Consider the following 27,343-nt stretch of genomic DNA (forward strand, 5'->3'; position numbering starts at 1 on the left):
CAGCATTTCCGTCAAAAACAGTTCAACACTGAGCTTAAACAACAAGTGAAGGAACACAGGACAGTATCCACATCAGGGCTTTATGAGTATGTTTTTCATTGATACATCCTCAAACTGTTATATTTCTCTCCCCTGAATTTTTTTTTGTGATGAAAAATGCTTGTTAAAGGTCAGAGATGGAAAAAGTAGAGAAAGACAGTTTCATTATTACTGTTTTTTAAGCTTTCTTAATTATGACTGTTCTATAGTAGCAGATCGACATGCCTGAATATGTGCTTGTTATACATTTTAATACAAATAATAGAATGAGTGCACATTCCATAATGTATATATGTATGCATTTTCCAGATGATTTTATCCAAAGTGACGTTTCCTGTATAAAATGGCATCATTTGTTCATTTAACCATGTGAAAATAACATGCATGCAGTGCTCAGCATCAATGAGTGCACCCCATTTTGACATTTTTTATCCATTTCTCTATGAATATGGGTAATATATATTGTTGCATTTGAACAAAGCAGACTAAACAGATATATTTATTAAAATAATATTTTATTCACAGAACATCTTTAGAAATGGAAAAATAATACAATAAAAATTCATGCAATGTATGGCAAAAAAAAAAAAAAAATTTACAAACTACAACATTTCAACTCAATTGTATATATTGTTTGTTTCTCTTGGGTTTTGCTATTTTTGACATTTTTATTTCATATTTTTCCCTAACATGTACATTTGGGCTTCTAATTTTTAATCGTAATTGTAAGTCATTTAGTTGGTAAACTAATGTATAAGCACAAATATAATATTGTAAAGCATCCTTTAGAAAATATTAATTTAAATGAGAGATTTGTGGGGGGGGGGGGGGGGGGTGTACTCATATACTGTATGCTATATGTATGTGCACACGGTTTAGGGGAAATAACAGCAATCATCTCATACTGTTGTTTAATAAGAAAGACATTTCTAACTAAAGACCTTTGTTTATACTGTAAATAGGTGCTGCATAGCATTTTAATAGTGAGTTTTGAACTGATGTTACCATGGCCAGATCTCTAATATTCAAATCGCAATGAAAATGTCTCTCTAAAATAAAAAGTTTCAATAAAAATACCGTTGCCTGCTTTCAAATCGGTTTTATTTATTTAGCTTCACTTGTTTTTTTGTAGCTCAGACATTTCCTTGTTTCCCACTAATTGTGTGCTTTTAAACCAGATATAAAAAAGGCAGCTCTTTCTTGTTTCTTTTCTTGCATAAAACCGGAAAAACAAGTATCATCAATACACGACACAACAATAAAGCTGTTAAAATGTCTATAAACTATTTCATAAATATACATTTAAAAAAAAAATCTAAATAACTACACTGTAAAACACTTAAGTTAAGGTAACTCAAACCATTTGAGGACACCAATTGCAACAAACAATTTAAGTTCAAAAACTAATCCTAATGAGTACTGCGAACTTAATCCATTTGAGAAAACAGAGTAATTTGAGCACAGTAAAACCCAATAAATGAAGAGAACCGAAACCAACTGAGTACAGTAAAACCCAAGTTAAGGCTATTCAAACCATTTGAGTTAAAAAAAACTAGTCTATATGAGGACTGTGAACTTACTCCATTTAAGTGGAATAATAAGGTATTTAATTAAATTATTACCTTCAACACTGAGTTCAGAACTCTTTTCAAGTTAGTAGAATTCACTTTCAGTAAATTTTGAGTTAACCACACTCATTTCATTTAATAAAGTTAACTGTGGGGTTTTACAGTGTGTATAACTAAAATTTAGGAATCAATATCTGTTTTTCCTAAAAAAAAAAAAAGAAGAATAGATTTTCACATTAGATTAGGCATGATCAATGGCTAAAACAACATTGTTTTTGTTCAGTATCTAATACAGAACATTATATTTTTATATAACACATTTACAATTTTTAATTTCTATTTTTAAGATCAGAATACATTTATGTAGCCCCTGCACAGAGCATTAACAAGGAAAACAAAAGTGTATGTACATGAAAATACAAAACAGCTGATGAACTGAGCTATTCCATAAATACAATTTAAAACCCTCTCACCTGCAGGATTTCATTACATCAAACATGACAACAATAGCCATCACCATAATGTCAACAGAACCGAGTGTTCAAAACAAGCTCAACTGTGAAGAACGAAGATGAGAAAGCTTCACTTACACTGAACGCAAGAAAACCCTGCTGCTCCATCAATCAAATGTTCTCATGCCACTTCTGTACATCTAAGCTTTTGTCTGAACTCCAATCTCAATTCGCGCTTCGTTTCATGAACTGTTGAGAGAATTTCTGTGGGATATCTAGCTTTTTGCGCTGCGCACTAGAAAGGGAACTTCCCGTGGGACAACTGATAACACACCTCCTCACTCTCCCGCCCATTTAAACAGATAGAGCACCCTTTCACCCTTTCCCACATCAAACTAGATAACATTTCAACTTTCAAGTCTAATGCCTCCATCTCTGACTGGAGTTTCTTTTCATCTTTTTTTTGTTTGTTTGTTTGATTACATCTATTATTAACAGTGTTTAGTCATTTTCTCCAAACCTATGTGATTAATTACCTAGAGTTCATGAATCATTAATATGCAAGCAAATTACATGTGTTAATTACCTAAATGCAGGGGAAAAAAACCCAAATCTTCAGGTCAATTAGAAGAAAAATAATTAAAAGCAAAACAAATACACTTCTATGTGAGTTAGCTTTTTGAACAGGTACACTTTTTTGAGAATTAGCTGTTTGGATTAGACATTACAGACATTGATTTCTGTAACTGAAAGAAAAAGGAAACGGCCAGCATCCAGAACATCAAACATTCCCTGATCTATTATTGTATGCTGAGCAAGAAAGGACATGACATCAATGGTGAAATATGCGGAACAAGAAAAGAAAACTACTGCAGGACAAAACAATGTTTGAACGAGTCAAAAGGTCATTCAGTCATGTATAAAGCCAAACTCACAAACACAACACAAGTATACACACTGATCATTAGCTTTATTAAAAGATCAGATTAATATTTCTGTAGGATATGGAGTTTCACTAATCACTAGCATACAGCCTGCTTCAATTTTTCTTTCTTTCTTTCTTTCTTTCTTTCTTTCTTTCTTTCTTTCTTTCTCAGTTTTTTATAACGATGCAAAGCCAATAAATAAAACATTAAACACGTATTTGTAATGTATCTTAATTTTACTTAAAACCTAAAGCAATTACATGCAAGTTTTCACCAAAATACACAAACCATTTTTACATACAACATAAGTTTTTTGTGTAAGCAAGTATTTTACAGTAATTTAGAAATACTCAAACATGATTCTATCAATGTTTACAAACTATTATATTTGATTTACCAAAGTCACACAAGTGGCAATTTCACAACTGTCACATTCATAACAGAAAAAAAATTCACATCCATAACAACACGTTTCCCTCATAAATGCAAAAATAAAAAAATATATAATCAAATCTATCATTGTTCTATCGAGAGCCGACTCTCTATCCTTTCGATTAGCATTGTGTCTTTTGGGTTATGCAGTTTAATTTACAGAATTTCTACAAAGCATGTTGTATACTGTAAACTCGCAGACTTTTTTGGTCACATCCATAACGCATGTTTATTTTCCACTTTTAAAGTACAAAACATGTTTACAGATTGATATTGTTCTGGTCCCTTAACTCTGTGGTCAGTTGTTCTGGAAAATACAACAATGAAAACTGAAAAAACAAACAAACAGATGTTTCAATATAATTTTAACATATACTTTCTATGTAAATTTATGTTTTGAGTTTTTTTTTACTGCAAATGTCACATCCATAACGCTGGAAATGCTCACATATTAATGTGGAAGTAGTAAAACATTTGCTGTATGATTTTGATTCACTTTATTAACATTTTAAAGTCACATTTTGTTGTACTAAAACATAAAACTGGTTTTGTTCTTCTTTTAAGAGAGTGCTTTAGAAACTTTCACACTGTCTTAAAAATGTTTAATCATAAATGAATTTATTAAACGGATTAAAAAATACATTTGAGGACAATATATAAGACTATGTGACATAAGACATGTTACTTATGTTTTCCATCATTTTCCACAACACATAATTTCAGCATCCATCTCGCAATGTGCGCATTCGCAATAATCACATCTCAAGATCTGCAATATTAAGTTGAGTTTAAAGTTGAGCAGGAGCTGTTACCACAATAGAGTAAAAGCATATAATTTGCATGTGTTTTAAGGACTGTGACTGCTTTAATATTTATTAGGGCACAAGAAACTGTATCATCTCTAACTTTAATAAAGGCTAATTTGATAGAGTTATAATATGATAAAGACTATAGTGTTATTTTACATTTGCTTATTCAATTTCTGCACCTGAATACTATTAATAATGTACAGCACTGTTTATTTTATTTGTTTAATCTTTGCTCTGATGTATTTATCAATGCCTGAAATTTGTATTTTATTTTTTAATTGCAAATGATTCAATCCCTTCCAGAATCATCCCAACAAACCTAAATTAAGGGATTCTTTATAAATAAAGCAATCTGGTTTAGGCATGGGACAATAACCGGTTACAAGGTTTACCGCGGTTTGGAAAAGTCAAGGTTTTAAAACCACTAAACATTTCTGTTATACCATTCCTAAGGTATATGTAGGGTTTTTTATGTGCTGTATGGAAATCTGTGTTTTTGAAAGTAATAAAGAGAGCAAAAGTCAATGGTTTTAAATTTTTCATTATTTTAAATATTAAGCCTGGTCCAAAATATAATAAATGTTTCCTAAAAATGTATTTTTTCTTACCCACACAATATGAAAAGAACTTATTATGGAGCAGTGTTCACAGTACCGCGATATCATGATACTGTGATTTTTTTATCCAAGGTTATCATACTGCCATAAACCGGCCCATGCCTAATCTAGTTCAATTGTATTTATATTTAGATTTTCAGAAAAACGAAATATCGCAAAGTCAGATTTTTTTCAATCGCACAGCCCTTACTACAATCAACTGATAACACGACAATGGAGATGTTTATTTATTTTATTTCATTTTTTGGTGCTATAATTAAAGAGGATGAAAAAAAAATAGCGTGATCACCACATCAAAGAGAGTAAAAACGGATTTTATTGTTTAAATATCCAGATGAAATAGGCAGCGTTTGAAAGATAAGGCACTGTTTCTTATCAAACAACACACAATGACCTGCTTGCAATGATTAGAGCGTAGGTGCATTATATAATGTCTAACAATGTTTTATTCACTCATCAGCTGAAGCAGCATAGACTAAAAAAACAATCAATCGTCAGATTTAAGAATAATAATAATATATTATAAAAAAGACATTTCAAATTTAAACTGTTTATTTGGTGTAAATACATGTACAATTTCATCACAAATATCAAACAATCTGTTGAACATACTGTATTTTTCATAACAAAAACTGGCAGATCATCTAAAGTACTACAGACGTCCATTTACCATTTCCATCAGGATTGTGAATGAATGGGTAGCGAAAAACAGACCTCACCACCATTTCATTTTAGTCCATTTGTGCATAAAGCAACAGCATGAGGATATGATTCAGCTTTCATGCAAACGCTTTACACACAATCTCCTGCCCTCGCATCTAGCATTAACACTCGGGCCAAATGGACAATTTCACAGTTATATCATGGCGGAAAACACACGGGCGAAAGATGCCAGCCTCTCCATATGCGTAGAAAAAAAGAAAATAAAGATGAGCTTGGTGCCAAGATGGAAAACAGAGAGTGAAGGATGCTGGGAAAAATTCAGCACAATGACAAACTGAGGGAAGACGTGTCATTCTCAAGAGAAATGGGCTAAATGTGTTAAACGGCAAACAAATTAGCCTTGGCCTGAACGAATCCTGTCTGAATAAAGCAATGCCACACACATTTGCGCGCTTTTGTCTTATCACAAGCAAACAGTGGAGCCCTTGGTGTTTACTGGGCATGTGGTTAAAGGCTAACCAAAGGTTGTTCAGGACTGGCTGTTTCCTTCTTTTAAACACGCATAAACACACTCAAATGACTTGGCGAGCTAAAAGAGATTTTGAATTATAAATCTATGACCCTGGACCCTTCATTTTCACACCCACACATACTGTGAAATCATCCTAGAGGTTTAATGACATGCACACTAACTACATAAACTCTTTTCCGATTATATTTGTCTGCTTTTATGATTGTTTGTGCTATACAGTATGTGTTAAAGCGTGCAGTGTCAAATCAAGATTTCTTTATTCTTCAGTGATTTGTTTCTTTTTTCTTTTCTCTCAAACATTTTTCTCTGAAATGCTTTTTCTCTGGATGAAAACAAAGCACATGCACAAACACGCAACCTTGGAAAAGAAACATTCCAGGCAAGTTCTTTCATGTCCATGAAAACAAATTTCTACTTTTTAGAAATGGACATATGCAGAGAGAGAGAGAGAAAAAGAGAGGCTTAAAAAATCTTCAATACAGAAATACAAGATTATTAATCACAAATTAAATGATGAGTCATCTTTATAAAACGCAAATTCAGCCATAAAAACGTAAATTCCATGTTTCCTGTAGTTAAAAAAAACCTACAGCATAATCTGCTCTTATTCTTGATTTACCAAATTCTATAAACAGACATAGAACATTAACACTGTGCCCTTCAAGATCAAATCTGTAAGTCTTCCAAATTGCTTTTTTTTCTAAATATTGCCAGAATATAAAGTTAATCAAATAAAAAAACCAACGCAGAATCTTTCAATAATCCTTTTGAGCAATTCAAAAGATTTGGGGGGGGGTGGGGGATGAGAGAGAGAGAGAGAGAGAGAGAGAGAGAGAGGAGCTGGACGTGATGAGCTTGAATCATTGAGTCTTCACTGACCTTCAACAAGAACAGGAATTATTGAGAGAAGAGACATGACAAAAGGATGATTTTTTTCCAATCAAAAGTGAAAAAAATAGACCGACTTCTGAAGAAGCCCACACATTTATATCCATGGCTTATGGAGGCCATCAGCTTATACAGAATGTGTTTGACCCGATTGACACCAGAATCCTCTGGTGAACTGCAGCATATAAGAAAAAATCATGCAAGAGATCTGACTTGGTCCTTGTAAAACATTTCTTCTAAATTCTTATTGATGCTATTATAATTGTTAAATTATATATTGTACCTTGGTAAAAATACAGAGACAAAATCCAGCTCACTTAGAATGTCACTCATGTCATACTCATGTCACTTAGAATCTATTTGACCAGGAATGTCGCATAAGGATGAAAATATTTCATGCACAGATTTCACATCCACTTCAAGTTTTTCCCCTCAAAAACTGCAGCACTGGTTTTAACGTGATCGCACATATAAAGCTTGTGTGGTTTTTCTGTAAGGGCTCTTGGTAGGGCTGAACTAGCATCTCTGGCATGGGAAGCTGGCACACTAACAAGGATGGTTAAAAAAAAGCCGCAGCCGTCAGCTTCAGATGCCAGTGAACCTCTTGAGGATGAGTGAGATTTATAGCGTATCTCCTACTAGTTGGCCTCTGTTACACTAACCTCCCTTGAACACCTCCTTCCTCTAGTTCTACTGCACCACTCTGAGCAGGATTCGAACCGACGTCTCCAGCGAGCCTGGCACACTAATAAGGACACTGAAGACTACAGCCTCAAGCATTAATCTCTAGTGCGCCTCTTGAAGCCAGAGGTTTAGCCAGAAAGCTTCTTCTAGCATTCTTCTGTTATACTGATTCCCCTGAAACTCAATTCCCTCCGGGTCATGGCACCAATTTAACCCATTTGGTTCTACTCCACCATTCTACTCTCTTTAGCGCGAGTTTATAAAACTTGACATCCAAATAGCATTTAAGTTTTTTTTTATCTTGTTCTAACAAACAGCCAATGCCATATACACCCACTCAAAATAGTAAATCCATGTTTACTCGACACAAACCTAAGCTACAAATGCCTAAACATCCCAAATCATTTTTTAGTTAGGATTGTTATCAAAGTACTTCCACGTACACATTTACGTGACAAAAAATATATCAAAAGTAGCTTGCTACCATGCTGCCATTGTAGATGGTGTATTCAAATTCCCCTTGGTTTCGAGTGTGGTCCTGAAAAATCTCAGTTTCAAGAGGTATTTAAGCCTTCCCCTTAGCCCTACACCTTCAAGCTAAAGAGAATTGGGACACTCCTACCCCTTCACGTGAACGTGCAAAACAAGGGGTGAGGGGAAGGGGTAGAATTGGGATTGGGCCTTATCCTTGTAGAGTTAAGAGTGAAAAAGGAAACAAAAATTGTATACTAGCTCTGTTGCTTAGAACAATGTGTAACCTAGGAGTATTAAAGTGACTCAAGTTGTTAATATTTTTAGAAGGGAAGTTCAAAACAAGGTTGTTTTAAAGTTGATGTTGAGAATCTTTTTATGGTGATTTGATGAGCTGATTTTTTCTGCACCACGTTTATGATTTGCTCCTCAATTAAAAAAAGAAAGGACAACAAGGTTTTTTTTGTGTGTATGAATCAGTCTAATTGAACTCATTTGGATATAGTTTTAAATTTTGTCAAATAAAACAAACAAACAAACAAACTAAAAAGGCATAAGCTTTTTTATTTTAAAAAACGTTTATAAAATGGTTTATAAGTTTGTCATGACCTGAGAAAGAGTTATAATTGTACCGCACACTTCACTTCCCAGTTTTTGTCTCCACCGTCCCTCTCTCTCCTTTATGTGTGATGTAGGAATTACATAACTGCAGTCGGCCACCCTGCACAAGCCAGGCCATTAACTATGCCATCCACTCATCTATTCATCTCTCATCCCTCATTCCCCCTCCCCTTCCCATCCATCTATCCATCCATCCATCCCTCTATCTACCCGCCGGGAAAAGCTGCTTACCAAACACTAGGCCAAAAGGCAAGATAACATGAGAAAACAGACGTACATACACAGACACATGCTCATACGCATGCCAGCAAAACCTGAAAATGTAAATTCCCAGAGGTACAAATGATTGGATTATTGATGAACTGGAGTGAATATTCCATTGGCTGCTTGTGGCACGGCTTTCTGTAACAGTGCTGCTATTTACTGGATCTAAACTAATGGCTCCAAAAATGGGTCACAGGTCTGTTCGCAGATAGCAGGACAAATTTATGCTAAATACAATCAACAGAGTGCAACTAACCTTATAATTGTTTGTAATTATAGTAGCTAAATGAGTGAATGAAGGAATTAATTAATAAAATAACATTCAAATCAAATAAATGAAAATTTAAATACACATTTAAAACAGAGACGAGATGCTACACAGCGCAGACGCATTTAAAACAGAGACGAGATGCAGCCTAAACCTATTGTTGCTGTTGATATTATTTACATTATTAACATTTACATTTATTGATTCAATTATTAGTAACAATAAGAATGGATGAAATATGTCGTAAAAATAAACCAGTAAAATAAAGACAGAAACAAACAAATAAACAAAAAATAAATTTAAAGCTGGAACAGGGGCGACACGCTGGCTCAGTGGTTAGCACTGTCGCCTCACAGCAAGAAGCTTGTGTTCGGTTCAAGTCCCAACTGGGCCAGTTGACATTTCTGTGTGGAGTTTGCATGTTCTCCCTGTGTTCACAATGGTTTCCTCCAAAGATCAAAGACATGTGGTATTGGTGAATTGGGCAAGCTAAATTGTCTGTAGTGTATGTGTGTGAATGAGTGTGTATGGATGTTCCCAGTACACGCTGTGTAAAACATATGCTGGATAAGTTGGTGGTTTATTCAGCTGTGGTGACCCCTGATGAATAAAGGAACTAAGTCGAAGGAAAATTAATAAATGAATAAAGCTGGAACACAATGGTTAAGTGTGGCAAAAAGGTAATGAATACCTATAGAAGTCATGTTTTGTTTTCTTAAGAAACATCTTCATCACAGTGCTGGGTCACCATTACTGTATGTCCATTGTAAAATCTGGGTCTCGGCAAACCCATTGGAGAGGCAGGAGAGCTTTAGAGGAAAGCTCTCAGCTCACAGCATGCACATATTTTATTCATGTCACCACTTAAAGGGACAAGACACAATGTGAAGGGACTGTGACAATCTGCCAGTTACTGTCAGCACAGCAAAAGTATATAGCAGCAAATGTGTTTCTTCCACTATACCAGAGAAAAAGCTACAATGGAGGATCTGATATAAACTTCCTCTGCCATCGTTTGCGGATCTGACTCATCTCAACCTCCAGATGGACAGTTGAAAAGATGACTATATATTGTTTTAACAAGCAACCATCTCAGGAAAGATTCCCAAATGAAAAAAACAAAAGAAATACTCGCTCATTTAAAAATGGCCATTTCTCATCTTCTATTTTTCAAAAAAGGTCTTGGCCATATTCACTCCTGCCTAAACAGCACAAAAATGTCTCAATAAGATTCTTCTGCATTGATTGTGATGTGTAACACTTAGAAATATGGTGGCATTCCATTGTGACTGTGGCATACATGCACCGCAGATCAGAGAAAATAAACATTTCTGTTCTTTATCTTTCTATCCTGATCCGACTCTTGAAAGCCTTCACCACAGAGACATCTTTAACCAGACACTGTTCGGGCTGAGAATTCGGTTGTGACCCTGTCCTATGAATATGCCCTACAAACCAGTCTTGTGTTCCAGGAGGCAGAGGAGCAGAGACAAACCCAATCAATAGCGTAGAGACACTGGTCATGACAGTGCAAATACACAGCGTCTGGAAGAAAACAGGGCAGGGCGAAAGAGAGATGGGCTTCATTTGTCCGTTGAAAGTTTAGATATTTTTCCTTGTCTATTTGAATTCTCCAATCAAACGTTCTCCATCTTTAATTTTCAGCCCAAACGAAGAAACATGGAACATCTGGTACTGTCCCTCTTTTTTCACACTATTTCTCACTCTCTCTCTACTCAAGTTTAGAGGTGTTTGCAAAATAAATAAATTTGGCTTTCCTTACAGACTCACAGCTTTCACTATTTTCCAGCCATCTACATTTTGCCATTAATACGCTGTCTATATGTACATAAAATAATCTATACGTACATATATAATCTATACATAAAAAAGGCTGACCTGAAAAAAATGAGTAAGACATTTCTTTTGTTTTCATTTGGGGGTAAGATAACTTGATATAAGAATGCCATAATGAAATGTTTTCCCTTTACAAACTGTGAGACTTACATAAATTTTAAAACATACAGTAGAAGTCAGAATTATTAGCCCCCCTTTGAATTTGTTTTTCTTTTTTAAATATTTGTCAAATGATGTTTAACAGAGCAAGGAAATTTTCACAATATGTCTGATAATATTTTTTCTTCTGGAGAAAGTCTTATCTGTTTTATTTTTGCTAGAATAAAAACCGTTTTTAATTTTTAATAAACATTAAGGTCAAAATTATTAGCCCCTTTAAGCTATGTATTTTTTTGATACAGAACAAACCATTGTTATACAATAACTTTCTTAATTACCCTAACCTGCCTAGTTAACCTAATTAACCTAGTTATACCTTTAAATGTCACTTTAAGCTGTATAGAAGTGTCTTAAAAATATTTAGTAAAATATTATTTACTGTCATCATGGCAAAGATAAAAGAAATCAGTTATTAAAACTATTATATTTAGAAATGTGTTGAAAAAAAATCTTCTCTCCGTTAAGCAGAAAATAGGGGAAAAAAATAAACAGGGGGGCTAATAATTCTGACTTCAACGGTATATCTATATAGCATATAACAGACACTGCTCCAAAATGTTTTATAGTTGAAACAATAACAATAAAAGAATGCAGCATATCAGCACATAAAAAGATCATTCAAAGGTTAAAAAAATAGAATTGTTTTTAAATATTATATATAATAATACAGACAAATGCAATAAATAATAATAATAATAATAATAATAATATTAATAATAATAACGTAAATAATTGTAAAAAATTATTTTTATGTATTAATAATGTAATAACAATAAATACTTATATAAATATAAATACTAATATAATAATAAATACTAGTATAATATAATATAATATAATATAAAACCATATATAATAACCAATAACCCCCATAATAACCAATAAATCTTCATACAGTACCTTACATTCTAGTTATTTGTGATTATTATTATTATCTGACAAATTTAATGGAGAAAAAAAATGCTTTATTCACTCACAAAACAAACATTAATTTACCTTGCATACTATATGGCTACACGCAAGCACAATAACTAACCAATTAAATGTTTTACACCAGTTTATCAACGGTGAAGTTACAGAAGTTCTACCAACGACACTAACCTGCTGCCTAAGATCAAACAGAAACAGCTCCTTTTTTATGGTTGGCAACACCACCACCACCCAACTTTCCACAGATAATATTTAATTGTGTTATGTTTCAACTGCATGGCATGCGGAAGTATCAGTATTAATTAATCATTAATCAATCTCTAAATGTATAAAAGATCCAAAGAAGTAGAAGACATTGTGAACAAGCTCATGAGCTCACAGTAAACCTCAGTGTTATGAATGAGAGCAGCTGTTCAACTCAAATATAATTACAGACACACACGCACATACACACAAGATGACAGATTAAAAGAATTCCAACCCCTAATATCATCAAAATAAAACAAAACGACCACATATGATATAGGCAAAGAACATAATATTCTCAATTAATATTTTAATCGCCAACAACATCGACACACCCTCCATCTCACACAATAAACTTCCCATCAAAGTAATATTCAATCAGACTATATTAGCTATTTAAGAAACCCAATGCAGATGTGCTGCTGGCCACAGTAATGACCACAAAAAAAATCCAGTGTCCAGTGACCCAGAACATCTAACGTGGCCAACAACATCCCCCATCATTACAGACACTCAGAGAAACAATTACTAAGAAACACACCACAAAACACTCCCAATAACATTTCTAGTATACAAGATTCCGCTATAAATGTGTGAACAACATGAAGACAAACTGGAGCCAAGGAGGCATCAGGAATCAGAGCAATCACTCACCAGTCATCCTGTGAACTGGGCGCAGCAGCCGGACAGTGGACAGATCGAGAGAGGACACAGGATAACTCTGGAGGGGAACAAATCTGTTGTGAAGCTCCTACAGCTCCATTTTTCCCTTTCCGGTGCCGAGCGTTTGCTTCTCTCTCTCTCTCTGTCAGTGGCTCAGCACTGAACAGTCCAACCGCTGCCGCTTGTTTTCTGAGGAAGGCGGAGCAGAGAAAAATCCTCTCTCTCTCTCTCTCTCTCTCCCGTTCAGCCCTTTCTTTCACCCCGACTGGCTCTTACTCTCTCTCTACTGCCCTCTTGTGCTCCCAGTAACTCATCCTGCTGGATTTTTTTCCCAGTGTCCTACTTCCGCTGCTCTCTGTTAAGGTTTGTATGCACGTTTGGACTTATAAATGGTTTGTTCTCCCCAGACATGCACAAAAAATATGAATATCATATGTACGTCTTTGATAGTCGCATAACTCCCTTTCATCTCAAATCAATATTCGCAGATGGCGGAGACAGGGTTAATCATAAACATAGCAAAAGACATCCTCTGATTTCAAATAAAATGGGCTGATTCGGAAGCTAGCCAGGCTTTGTCAACAGTCATCTTCTACACTTAAGCTCAGACATCGGCAGATAAACACTGCAAGGTGATCACAGCAGGTTTGGGAAATTTTTAATGGAGCGTTTGGAGAATGGAAACTATATATATTTATACTACAAGGTTGTATTTAAATGATAAAAAGGTTGGTAAGGTTTTTACATGTACAATAAAAAGAAGGTGGAACCCACTTATGCTCCCCAAGGCTGGATTTATTTGATAATATTTGGTATTAAAGTGATCGTTCACCCAAACTGAAAATTCATCATTTACTCTCTCTTCAATTGTCACAAACCTGATTGAGTTTCTTTCCTTTTCACAAAATAAGATAGAAATTTTCTTTGGAAAACAGTACCTACTGACTTCCATAGTATTTGTTTTTCCTACTATGCCAATGGCTACCAGTTTCTAATGTTCTTTAAAATATTATGTGTTAAATAGAAGAAAAACAACAAAAATAAATAGTAAGTAAATGCTCATTTTTGAGTGAACTATCCAATTAACAGGATTATTGTTGATTTATAAATAGATTGAAATAACTTTGTTTTTTAATATACACTAAAAGGTTTTGATATGTTTTTAAAAAATATTATTTTTATACAAGTAAAAATATAATTTTAATATACACAAAAAATATCTGTAAATTAACAGATTTTCCATATTTTGTGATTAAAGTTTTTTTATTTTATTTTTTTTTTATTTATGCTTTTGAATTGCATTATGGGACCTTTTACAGTGTATTCTAAAACTATTCATTTATATGATGGCACCCTTAGCATCATTAGTCTTTGGTGTCACAGGAAATTAAGTTTGTATTATTGTTGCGTAAATGGTGAACTTTTCTTTCTTGATTCTTTGAAACAGAAGTCTTTTGCACTATTAAAAATATCAGTAACATTTTTCAGTAAAAACTACATTGTTAACAACACAAATAACTCAGTCATTACTAATTGGTTAACACATAGGTCTCAAACTCGATTCCCAGTGGGCTGCAGCTCTGCACAGTTTTGCTCCAACCATAATAAAACTGAGCTGATCCAACTAACCAAGGTGTTCAAAACTACTAGAGACTAGGGCTTAACATTTCTGGCTAAAATGAGAATCACGATTTTTTTGGCTTAAAATAAAGATAACGATTTTCTCACGATTCTGCAGATGTGAAATAAAGGTTAATATGAGTAAGCTATTTTTATTTTCATTTCTCAAACATATAGTAAAACAACATTAATAATATTAGGCCTATGTGTTGGTCTACTGTTAGTTAAAATGCTTAATTTTGTATAAACTTGTATTTAAGTATAGACTTGAAATGGTGGACATGAACAGACTTGTCCTGGTCATTAATGGACAGTAAAGTGATGACATCAGAATACAACTATTTATAATTCTGAATTTAAATGATTATATTTGAGACATTTACTTGCAATCTGTCATTGACAACAATATTAGACCAGTTTTTTCACTGGTAAAATGAGACATTTGTCATTATCAGATTACCTCCTGCATTATATTCAACATTTTATAAGCTATTAGCTAGTTATACTGACACTGTTAAACATTTAATTTTACGTACAACACTCTGCGTTAGCTATAAAAGAAAAAAGATGTCAAATTCTTGTAGTAATCAGAACTCTAAAATGCGATATGATTATTTAAATGATGTTCGCACTTTTGGTTTCACTTTCTTTGCCGAGTGCGGTTCATGTCATGGCTGTCAAAACAAATAAAAAACATACATTCAGATCATACTTCCCGAGCGGCTCCCAAACAAATGCTCTGTGCAACAAACTGAACGTTACAACAATATTACCTGTTATTCACAGCCTATGCAGGTTCTGTTCATTAAAGTAGACTTTATTGACGGAGCGCGCATCCTCTTTGTGGTAAACACACAGCTCACGGTCAGCTCACGTATGATTTTACGAAAGCGAATACAGCATTATTACATGAAGACAGAAATTACATTTTTGGGTGAATTAAACCTTATAAATACTCTTCTGACTCTTTCAACACCGTTTAGAGGTGCCCACAGTGCTGAGCAAAGTTAATAAAACAATGTGAAGACTTGTGCGACCGCCTTTAATGTTTCTGTCCTGGACTTGAAAATATAATTGGCTAAATCGTAGAGATGCCAAATTAGGATCATGTGGAGGGTCGAATCGAGATCACAGTCTTTTTTCAATAAATTGTGCGGCCCTACTAGAGACTATTAAGCAGATGTGAGTTGGAGGTGGTTGGAGCTTAACTCAGCAGAGCGGTGGCCTTTCAGGAATTCAGTTTGAGACCACTGAGTAAACATGAAGCTTCCACTACGACTGCTCTTAAGTCATGAGTCTTACACCAATATGCATTCGTCAGCCACTGGAAGTCAGCGATTGGACTTTATCAAAAAAATAAACATTTTTTTGACACAAACACATTGATCCTCATAGCATAGATCCTTCACCCCTTCAGATATCTCTCAATCCCATGTATTCTTAAGGTACAAATAAATTTGGCAGCTGGAAGATGCAGCTTGTTGTCTATTTTAATAAGTGTTGTTTTGATACTGTAACGTTTATTACTATTGTAGTAGATGTCATCACAGCTTTCTCTATTCTGTTGTAGAAAATGATGCTGTTACACTAGCAGTTTGACTCAAATGAGTTTTGTGAGGTGCTTTCATGCACAAACACTGCCTGTGAAGTCAATTCCTCATATGGCAGCGAGTACACTGTCAAATGCAGCTAAACATAAGGTGCTTCTCAATTGGAAAGACATGTCCTATAGGCTGTTCATCTAGAATGCCACATTATCAAGCTCCCCTGAAGGACAACAATCTGAAGGATCCTTAGCAGAAAGCCTTCTTTTCACATCCTTCACTCAGCCTGTTGTGAATGAGGCATCAGGTCTTTCCTCCACATCCTTCAAACACCTAAAATCCCTTGCACACATTCCAATTAAAAAAAGATAATTAACTGAAAATTAATGGAAAGTTATTTAATTAAAACGATTTCTTCAGATTTGTATCAATAGTCTTTCTGTGCCATGACTGAGGAGGTGGAAATGTTTATCATGTAGTCATGCGCATTTACTAGAGCGTCTCATTCTAGCCTTTCATTATGAGGACTCTAGCCTTGAGCCCAGTGTCATTCCTGAATCAATTAAAGCTTTGAATGGTTCAATGATTCACTTATCATCTACTGGCAAAACAATATAACCTATTGAAAAGTCCTCAGCACATACTAACCAAGGTCTGTCTGAGTCCTGATCAAAGTGATACACACAGTAAAAAAGTTACATTTCAATTCTCCTTATTGAAAGTCACAGAAAATGTCTGAAATCTAATCTAATGCATTCTGATTGAGTGAGAATATATGACATTTCACTCTCAAAATCATCTACAGGGTTTAAAGCCAAAAAATGAAAACTACCTCACCACTTACCCTCCCTCAAGTGGTTTTAAACCTTTATGATTTTATTTGTTCTACTGAACACAAAAGAAATATGCTTGTTGATGGCACGCATTGACTTCCATAGCAGTAAACCCCCCCAGTAACCCCCCCATAAAAAAATTCAAAAATAAATAAAACAAATCGGGGTCTAAACAGGTTTAGAACAAGTTAAGGGTGAGTAAAGTATGCCAAATTTCATTTTTGGGTGAACTCTGACTTTAAAGCAGGAATATTGCCTGTTCTTTCAATAAAGAGAGTTGGTTTTGTTGTCCAGGCAGATACAACTGTGTCACGGATGCTTTATTAAAATCACTCATCACAAAACATACATATTGAGCTTGACAGTTTGATTAAAAGTAGCTCAATTTTCATACTTTCATACCGTTTCCTTAGGAATTAGTTCCCTTTTTTTACTCAAATGAAATGTACAGAGTAATAAAGCAATGCTGAGATTTCCTCTCTCGATATGACAGTTTCCTTGACAACATCAGCTCTTTCTCGCGCAGGAGGGAGAGAAAATAAGGATATGAGGGAGAACAATAAGATGTGCGAGTTCTGACACAAATGTTCAAACGCTTTTAATTTAGATCCGACCCTATAAAGTCATTAGAATCTGTGTGAGGTATATTGGAGCATCAGGAAAAAGCTGTGCCAGACTAGTAACCTTAATAAAGTCTGTTTGTGTCTTCGTATGACAAGACCTGTGTGCCGGTGAATGTTCCAATTCTGTCCACAAATGTTCCTGTGACACACTCTGTCATTTAAGCAAATGTATCCTGCCATGCACATGGATGACAGTTTCCTTCAACAAAATGTTTAGCTTTTAGTGAACATATCACAGGCAAAATAGTTTTTGTGTATTATAAAACTTCCTTCTCCAGTCTATTCTCTGTAAATAATACCGGTATGACAACATGCCCATGACTACGTTTACACTGAAACTGACCTCAACTAAAAATAAACAACAACAAAAAAAAACCCATAAAGGGTCATTTGTGCAAACATCATATTACAACCCATACACTAAAAGTTATGTTTGCTGTTTGTTCAAACTACTTAGATACTGTAAATGAGCTGAAACAACACAACTCTTAAGGTTTTTTTGGGAATAACTTAATTGTTTTTTGTTCAATCCACTTAAATTTACAAAAACTAATAAGTTAATTTAATTCCTTCATGTTGTGCCAATGTAATGTGTATTTATAGCACATTTATTGTGTATGGCCATACACCCAAAGTGCTTCAAAATAATGCAATAATTGGGGGGTCTCTCCACACCACCACCAGTGTGCTGCATCCACTTGGATGATGCAAAGACAGCTACAGGACAACAACACCAGTGCGCTCACCACACACCAGCTATTGGTGGAGTGGAAAGACAATGATAGAGCCAATTCGGTGAATGGAGATGATTGGGAGGCCAAGATCGTAAAGGACGATTGAGAGAATTTGGCCAGAATTAGGCCTCGGTTTGACGTCTTATCCGAAAGACGGCGCTCACTGACAGTATAGTGTCCCCATCAATTTACTGGGGCATAAGGACTCACACAGACTGCAGGTTGAGTGCCCATGCTGGCCTCACTAACACCTCTTCCAACAGTAACCTAGTTTTCCCATGTGGTCTCCCATCCAGGTACTGACCAGGCTCAGGCCTGCTTAGCTTCAGTGAGTAACCAGTGCCAAGACAAATCAGTTGTGTGGAAAATTACATTTTTAACAGTGTAGTTATGACTTAATTTGGAAGTTAAACACCCTCCACTTTGTTATGACTGAAAATCAGGTTTATTCTATCATGTTAACTCTAAGAATGAATTGAAATCTGGCATTTTTGTAATGCTATTTTATGCTCTAAATGACAAAATGTCAGTTTAAAAAGTTAAAGGTAGTTTGCAGAACAAAACAAAAATAAATGTTTTACTCAAACACAACTATATATACACTTTTCATAGTTGTGTACATGTTTTTAAGGAGAAATATTTTGCATTAAAAAGTCACTAAACACTACATTGCTGCAATAAATGCAAACTAAAAATGGACACATCACTTATAATTAACATCAGTTATACATTACAACTCATTTAACATTCACTAGACACCCCAAAATGTCTATTTTTGAAATGACTTTGAGATGAAATCTAGTTTACACACTAAGAAAAATCCTCTTCTCCATCCAGCAGAAGTGAGCAGCCTGGTTTATTGGTAAATGGCTCAACTTGTGGCTGGTATCACATTCCCTAAGTCTCTAAGTGCCATCTGTGCCAAAGAGGACAAACGAAACAAACTAAACGTTTCGATGCATTGTGCAGGAACATCGAGGATGGGGAGAATGACAGAAAAAAAGGAAGAAATAATAATGGCAGTGTCAAAAATTAAAATATATCCACATCCACAAATCAATTTCTGTACTGTATATCTGTATTCCTTGATTTAGTGCTTTCAATGGCACTGTTGTTTTCAATTGAGTTCTGACTCTTTCTAATATAAGGCACAATCAGGCAGTCGGGTAACACAGGGTCATATTCAGCCAAATGAATGTAATAATGCAGAACAGACAGTGATACACACACAAACACTTATGCACTGATCAAAAACACTGCACTCACATCAGCCGTGGCATCGGGCACAGAAATTCAACAAAAATCCATTTGGCCCCACAAAAGTCCAAAGTACTCATGCCCTACTGTATCTGTACAAGCACAGCCATCCATACTCTGCTCCAGCCAAGCCACGCTGAAAGCACAGACAATTACTACACTTAATCCAATCAAATGAGATGCTTTTGGGATTAGCAGCATCCGCACATATAATCTCATTTGTGTAAAGAATGGATGAGCAGCTCAGGCCGTGGGTTTAGAGCAGCGGCTGATGGTAATGCTGCTGATATACAGGAAGGCAAAGCGAGGGCTGAGACCGATTGGGAGTCCTTAGGGTCTAAGCTAATGGCTAAAGCTAAACTGGGCAAACATTGGCAGCTAATACACAGATTAACGAGGAAATAGGTGATTAGTACAGATAAAAAGACAAACTGGAGCTGGACTAAGTGATGTAAGCAAAAATAAATACAAATAAAATATGAAATGCAATAAAATAAACCAAAACAATGAGAGTAATTAAATAACTCAGCTGGAAAATACTCCTAACATCAGATTATCAGACAAGTAGCTAAAATAATTAATAATCAAAATATATATTACACACTTCAGTATGTTTTTAAATTCTTGAAAAGTCACATAAATGTCTATAAAGCATATTTTTTATGTGTTTTTTTTAAGCCGCTCATCATTTTATTTGACAGAATAAAATGCTAAATAAACACTGGATATATAATTCTAAATAGAGTGCATATGAACAAAGAGAATACACAAGACAGGTCACTCGTATCTTTTGAAAGGGGAAAAGTGTAACGGTCAATATGGTAAATAAAGTCCGCCTTCTAGTACAGGAGCCAATCATCGATCACTATATGGCAAAAAAAGCCCGCTTTCTAGTACAAGAGTTAATCATCTCGATTGCTTTACGACGAATAAAGCCCACCTTCTAGTACAGGAGCTAATCATTGATCGCTATAGAATGACGATACTCCAGGGGAGGGGCTTGGACCAGGCATGAGTTTCTGCAGATTTTGTGTGATTTGGACGTTTAGAAATGAAACTAAAGAGAAATATGTTGTTTAATATCATTGATGATTCCTAACATGAAATTCAATGGTAAGCTTGGCAAGAAGTTTTGGAAAATTTGATGTTTCCCCAATTAAACAAAATGCCCGAACATACTGCCTGAGAGAAGTTTCAAAGATGGCTGCAGAGTGAAATGACTTGCCTTAAAGGGACTTTGATATAAATTGCAAACTGTTGAACTGATAAAAAGCTGAATAAAATAAAAATTTAATTAAGTTAAATCCAGTTAAAAACAAATCCCTTCAGGTGATAGTTGGCTATCCATGCTTTTGTGTTCTGGTTCAATCTGGTCGATCAGCTGGCTAATGCCGAGTTCAGACTGCAAGATTTTCAGAGTAGTGGCGTCTCAGATGTTTTCACACTGCATGACTATCTGAGCTAGCGTTCCATCGCTGATGTGTTTACACTGCAATATGGATCGCCAACAGGGAGTTTCACACTGAATGAATTTGCAATAGGAAGAATCACAGACAACTTTGTCTCGGTCTACAAACTACGTCTTGCAAACACACATGCAAGAAACGACCTGGCAACAACATGAGGTGATGTAGTATATCTTTAGTTATTAACTACATAATGAGAAAGAAGCCTTTAGTAGGGTAGAAATGTACTTCTTTTGCTCACCTGGGTTTTGAAGGGAATTAGCCATTTCTCTTCAACTTTTTTCTTTTTCGATCCAGTTGTGGTATTGCTCATATGACACATCAAACAGACACAGGTGCTGCTGTCAAATTTACACAAGTTTTTCCTCCATTTCTTGGGTCCAAATGGACCGAAAAGAAGCGATATGAACTTCTCCCCCAACCTCCTGCTGGCCTACAGATACCCATACTAGTGGATGCTTCTCTCTCATTGGCTGTAGGTAACCGCCAATGGTATTTTCAATCAGAACACATTTCACAGGGCATGATTTGAATCGCTGACAGCTCCAGATATTTAGCATGCCAAATATCTCACGGGTGTCGACCACTCATTGACAATTCTCTCAGATTATGTCTTTGATAGTTCACACTGTGTGATTGTTACTTACGTAAAAGAGCACCGATTTAACTGTGATTTCAGCCATGTGTCGGCAATTTTTTTTTAAACTGTCCGAGAGGCAAAATCTCGGCTAAAATCATGCAGTCTGAACTCAACATATGAGTAACCTGGTTATAGCTGGCTAGCCATGGTCTAAAACAGAAATGCCCAAACTAGAGCCCGCAGGCCATCTGAGAAGAGAGAGAGAATGGTGGGGATGGTTTAGAGATTGCCATTTCAAATTTAATGTAACCTTTAATTTATTTGCTTTATGGTTAAGCTAGAAAAAAAAAACGAACTGAAATTAAACATTTCTATTTCAAATTAAGTTTAAAATGTACATACGGTCACACGGCGATAATTCAATGTAATGTATTTTAAAATATTAGGAAATACATTAGGAAATTACATGGCAACTTTAATGTAAAATAGTTTGTTATATTTATCTTCAGCCCACGGCTATCAATGATATTTGGTTTTTGGCCCTTCATACGATAAAGTTTAGGCACCACTGGTCTAAATGGAGAGGGAAACTTGCACAAAATATAAAACATCATTTAAAATATAGTACTAAATGGGTTTATTTAATAAACAAAAACATCTGAAAATAAAAGAACTAAATACAAAAGTTTAATAGGACCAAAAAAAAAAAGACAAACATTCGAGGGTGAAGAGCATCCAAACACTTCAATCTGGGTGCCATCTGGAGAGCAGTCCATCATGACTGCTGTTTGCTCTGGGAAACAAAAGCTTTGTAATTGTTTATTGAACACTGAGCTTCCGATCAATGTATTTTCATCCTGCCTAGAAAACCGGACTTCTCTATAAGCTATAATTTGCATTTAGTCTAACAGCAGACTCCTATCTCAAAATACCTCAATTAATGTCCACTTTAAGAAAAACGAGTAAACAGCTAGATCTAAAACTTGTCATTTCTAGTAGCGTCACCAAAACTGTTCTTGTCCTGCAAATTGCGCATGTAACCGTAAGTGTATCAAATTTACGGTGAAATAAAGTGCAGCAAAAACTTTCTGAACCGGAAATTTGCATAGAAATGAGCAAAAGCCGAAGAGCAGGGCACAGCTGCAGTCTGTTTAAAGTAAGGGATATTTATGGGATAAGGGAAGGAGAAGATGCATGAAGGAGCATCTCGGAGAAAGAGGCAGATGACAGATTGGACTGCAAAGCTCTGTCGGTTTTCACTGACAAGAGAGGCATGTCAAAAGTGACCTCAATAACCAGTCTGCCACACACACACGCACGCACACAACGACTTTTAAAGCACACACATGCACCCTTCACACGTCATTCTTCACTGTGCAGCAAATTATGCAGCACGGACATGAGGAAATGCAAAATCTCACATTTACATATGGTGTTATACCATAGGAATTAGAACGCTGCATGCAAACACATGCAAACACATTTATACTGAGACTCAACTGCCACTTTCAGTAGCTTATGGATCTAAAATTACATTTGAAATGGTTCAGAAACAAGTTTTCAGTGTCTCTAATAACATTCAGTCTTGGAAAGTCATTGAAATTTTGACAATGAATCTCAATGTGGCTACAAGCAGCAGCAATAAGATTTCAAGCAATTTAAGGCCAATAGGTGTTACTGTAAAATTGTATTGTTTATCCTTTAGTAAATCTGTAACTAGTTCAAAGTGAGTCAGAGAAAAATACCAATTTAGGCCAATTGAAAAAGAAAATCAGGATTTTCCACCAGTCGTAGTGTGACCGGTTGGTTTAAATTAAACACTGTCATCCTAACATCCAGCTAATGCATATTGTATGCACTCCAAGTTTGGCAAAGCATTCAGTTTCAGAGTGATGGAGAGTTTTGTAAAAGTAAAAGTGTCCCTAGCCACAAACCTGAATTAAAATGTCAACTTTTTAGATTACTTTTGATGTATAGACTACAGAGTATCTGATTATGCCAATTTGGTTCAGACTTGGTGAAAAAACAAGGACTATGGTTCTCCAAAATTTTTGTTTTTAAAAATGCAGAATACCCAAAAAGTATCCATTGAGGGGTTTGTGTCAAGGACTCCAACTATACAAAACACTTCATTATGTGGCCAGCTGTTTAGGAGTTATGAGCAATTGTGCGTTTTGGGCCACTGTAGCACCACCGTCAGGCTGATTGGGGCCGAGTCTTGGTGAATTGGTAGACGGAGATGGCACTACCAGCTATGTAATGTAATGTAACAATGTAATGTGTATTTATTTAGCACATTATATACGAGAAGCACTATGGGACTTTTAACCACGTTTTTTTGACTACAGGGAGTTTAATGTCTTATCCGAAAGACTGCACTCACTGACAGTATAGCGTCCCTTCACTATACTGGGGCATTAGGACTCACACAGACCGCAGGTTGAGCGCCTCCTGCTGGCCTTACTAACACCACTTTTAACAGCAACCTAGTTTTCCCATGTGCTCTCCCATCCTGGTACTGACCAGGCTCAGCCCTGCTTAGCTTCGGTGAGTAACCGGTTTTGGGCTGCAGGGTGATATGGCTGAGATTTACTAGCAATGTTTCAAGTCTCTACGACTTACATTTTGGTCTGAACGAGCCGTTTAAGCCCAAAAAAGTGGATTTTTCTAACAGTTACAATATGGTTTCACAACTACGCTTGAACTCCTAATAATAATACATGTAAGCTTTAAGCTCAAAAATGGTATAAACAGAGGTCAAAGCCAGTTGCAAATGGGCAGGTCAGCTCCGAGTGGGTGTTACTTGAGTTCCAAGTGGGATGAACAAACCTCCTGAAGATTTCTTAGTGTCTTGTAGATGGCATGCAGTCCAACCTATTGTGTTTTATTATTATCACCTACACCTACCCCAACCCTAAACCCAAACTTACAGTAACCTGTTGCGTTTTATTAACATCTATACCTACCACAATCTTAAACCAACTTACTGTGGCGTAAGTCCTTTCCACATGGAAGACTTGATACTTGGTAAATAGTCTTTGACAAGCATTTGTCTGAATGGGTCATTTCTGTTTAGTGATGGTCATGGTGTAAATATCCCACACTTCAGCTTTAACGAAGAATGAGAAGAAAAGGTGTTGTTGTTTACCTCTCGTTGTCCACTGGTCTGAAGCCTGGCAGGATGTGTCTGAAACTGCTGTTCCTATCCAGTTTAGGCTGACTCTTAGTCCGCTTGATTGAGCCTTTTAACCTCCGACTCAAAAAACCCTGATAATGAAAAGAGACAGAGTAAGAGAGAGATATTATAATCGTCATCTTCTACCGTTATTTTGTACATTCAATCACTGGTTAATTCTCCTACATTACACACCCTTTTTTCCCTTGAAAGCACCTGTCACATTTTTGTGGCTCAAGACTCAACTTCCTTTAGGCAGCAGTTACCATGGAGACAGCAGGTTGGCATCAAGGGCACAGAAAGGAAAGGGAGGAATAAAGTGAGAAAAAGAAAGAATGAGATAGAAAAGGATCATAAGAACCAAGGACAAAGTACAATCCTCACTGTAAAACTGCTATAATACAAATAAGAAACTGGCAATGTGAAAACCAGAGAGTGACAACCCAACAGAAAGAGAGAAAACCAGGAGAAAATGTGTGAAAAGGGTTTGAAGATGGAAAGAGAGGCGAGACACAAGAAATAAGAAGTTTCTGACAAGAAAGTGTTGGTAAACAAACAACCCCCCCCCCTTACCAATTAACACATCTGCATATTCTACGTAATTAAAGCACCCTGCTGATTACTATTCACAATATATGCAAATGAGAACACGCAGACATCTCTTAATCACAGAGCAATCAGTCAGAGAACGGCAGCCTACAGTTTGCAAGCACCAAAAGAAAGAGAAAATCAAATCAGAAGGAGACTGAGAGAGACAACGACAAGCAGACATCTGAATAATAAACAATCTCCCTGTCCAAACACTACAGGAATTAGTAAAAATACTGCAGCAGATCTGGAAATGTTGTCAAGCCACTGTTTGTGTTATGAAAGGTGACAGAGGGTAAATAGCAGGGCTGCAACCATACAAACTGAAAGTTTTATTAGTTGAGTTAAGGACTTCATATTGCCAGGTTATAACAGCAAGAACCTGCAATTGAGTCAAAAGGGAATTGGTGATTGGTTTGACAGATATTTTCTAACCTAATTAAAATTCACTTATGACTCCAAATTATATGATAAATAACAATTTTTATATTTTTTCGTCCGTCATAGAATTGTCTTCTGCTTATTAAAACTGATTACACTCACTTTTACACCTACCTAACTTTAAATAGTAACAGTTCTTCACTCCAGTAATCTACAAATATTAATTAGGTATCCTTGGAAAGAAGTCACTTTGAGCTTTACTATGGAACATCTAGAAAGTTTCATGCAAAAAATAAAATAAAATGTTATACATTATGAAGTAACGAGAAAGAAAAACTCTACTATGTTCAATATTTGTTTTTCCATAAACAAACACAGGAAAACTTTAATGTCATAGCCTAAAAAATATGCTTTGAAGGTCAAGTGTCTCATGAGGTTATATTTTAAATTTGATGAAGATACTATGCAAAATAAGATTTCTGTAAAACGTTATCCGAGACTTTAGATGTGTCCCAAATCGCATACTAATGCACTATTCTACGCCATTTTGTAGTATAAGTAGTGCGTTCACATTAAAAAATCTAAAAATAATAAGTGCACTTTAATTACCCGGATTATGCTCTTTTTCAACTGGTAAAAAGAAGGGTGGAATGATGGACACTTCACACACTTCATGACTGCAGCTTTGCTCATGTAGTGGAAGGGGCGGAGCTAATGGGCACAGGTTGGATTACATTATTTTGAACTGTAAAAGCCGAATTCTCCTATTATACTGCTAAACTGATTATAGCGCCTCCCGATGGTGACTGTTGTTATAATCATGGCAGGTTTTTTGGTAGTTTGGTCATTTATTTGACTATTTGATTTGGAAACCGTCAAAAATCATCAGGAAAACGATATGAATTTCCGCTTAGTAAAAAAAAAACACTAGTGTTCCATTTGGGACGACACTACACATATATGTATACACATATATATATTATGCTATTGAGTGTGTAAGTGCATAAGTACATCGTGCATGAGTGCATAGTGTATGGTGTGGCATTTTGGGAATAAGCTTGTATCGGTGTATATCGGAGGCACTAGGCATGGGTTTTTGACGGTATGATAACCTTGATTAAAAATATCACAGTTTTACTGTTTGATGGTATTGCGATTACAGCTCTAAAATAAATTCGTTTTTAAATGTCTGGGTAAAAACAAGGTTTCTGCAGGTTTCATCATGTCAAATTTAAGACTTTAAGACCTTTTTAAGACCATTATCAAAGAAATTTCATACTATCACAGGGCAAAATGCTAATAATTTTCTGTAATAAAGTGGTTTTGTTTTTACTTGCGCAATTAAAATTAAAATTCAGTTATTTCTTAGCCACATATTTTAAATAATGCGTCAAAACAAGCAAACTCTAGTATTTTTATTAGCACAACCTTTCTTTAAAAAAAAGACAAGTTT

At 35.5% G+C, this 27,343-nt stretch overlaps 1 protein-coding gene across 6 annotated transcripts in view; it reads right to left on the reverse strand.

Moving 5' to 3' along the window:
- The window catches only part of dab2ipb (DAB2 interacting protein b), a 189,542-nt gene that overhangs the window by 74,381 nt on the left and 87,818 nt on the right, over positions 1-27,343 (reverse strand). For 4 of the 6 annotated variants that reach the window (XM_056458054.1, XM_056458050.1, XM_056458051.1 and 1 more), the window contains one exon: positions 24,895-25,013. In XM_056458054.1, coding sequence (XP_056314029.1) covers positions 24,895-25,013 — 119 coding nt within the window. Of the gene's footprint in view, positions 1-2,197; positions 2,358-13,080; positions 13,247-24,894; positions 25,014-27,343 lie in introns of those variants that run through there. The other 2 variants (XM_056458052.1, XM_056458053.1) reach the window with 2 other exon arrangements.

The sequence above is a fragment of the Danio aesculapii genome, chromosome 5, assembly GCF_903798145.1.
Source record: "Danio aesculapii chromosome 5, fDanAes4.1, whole genome shotgun sequence".
NCBI classification, from domain to species: Eukaryota; Metazoa; Chordata; class Actinopteri; order Cypriniformes; family Danionidae; genus Danio; species Danio aesculapii.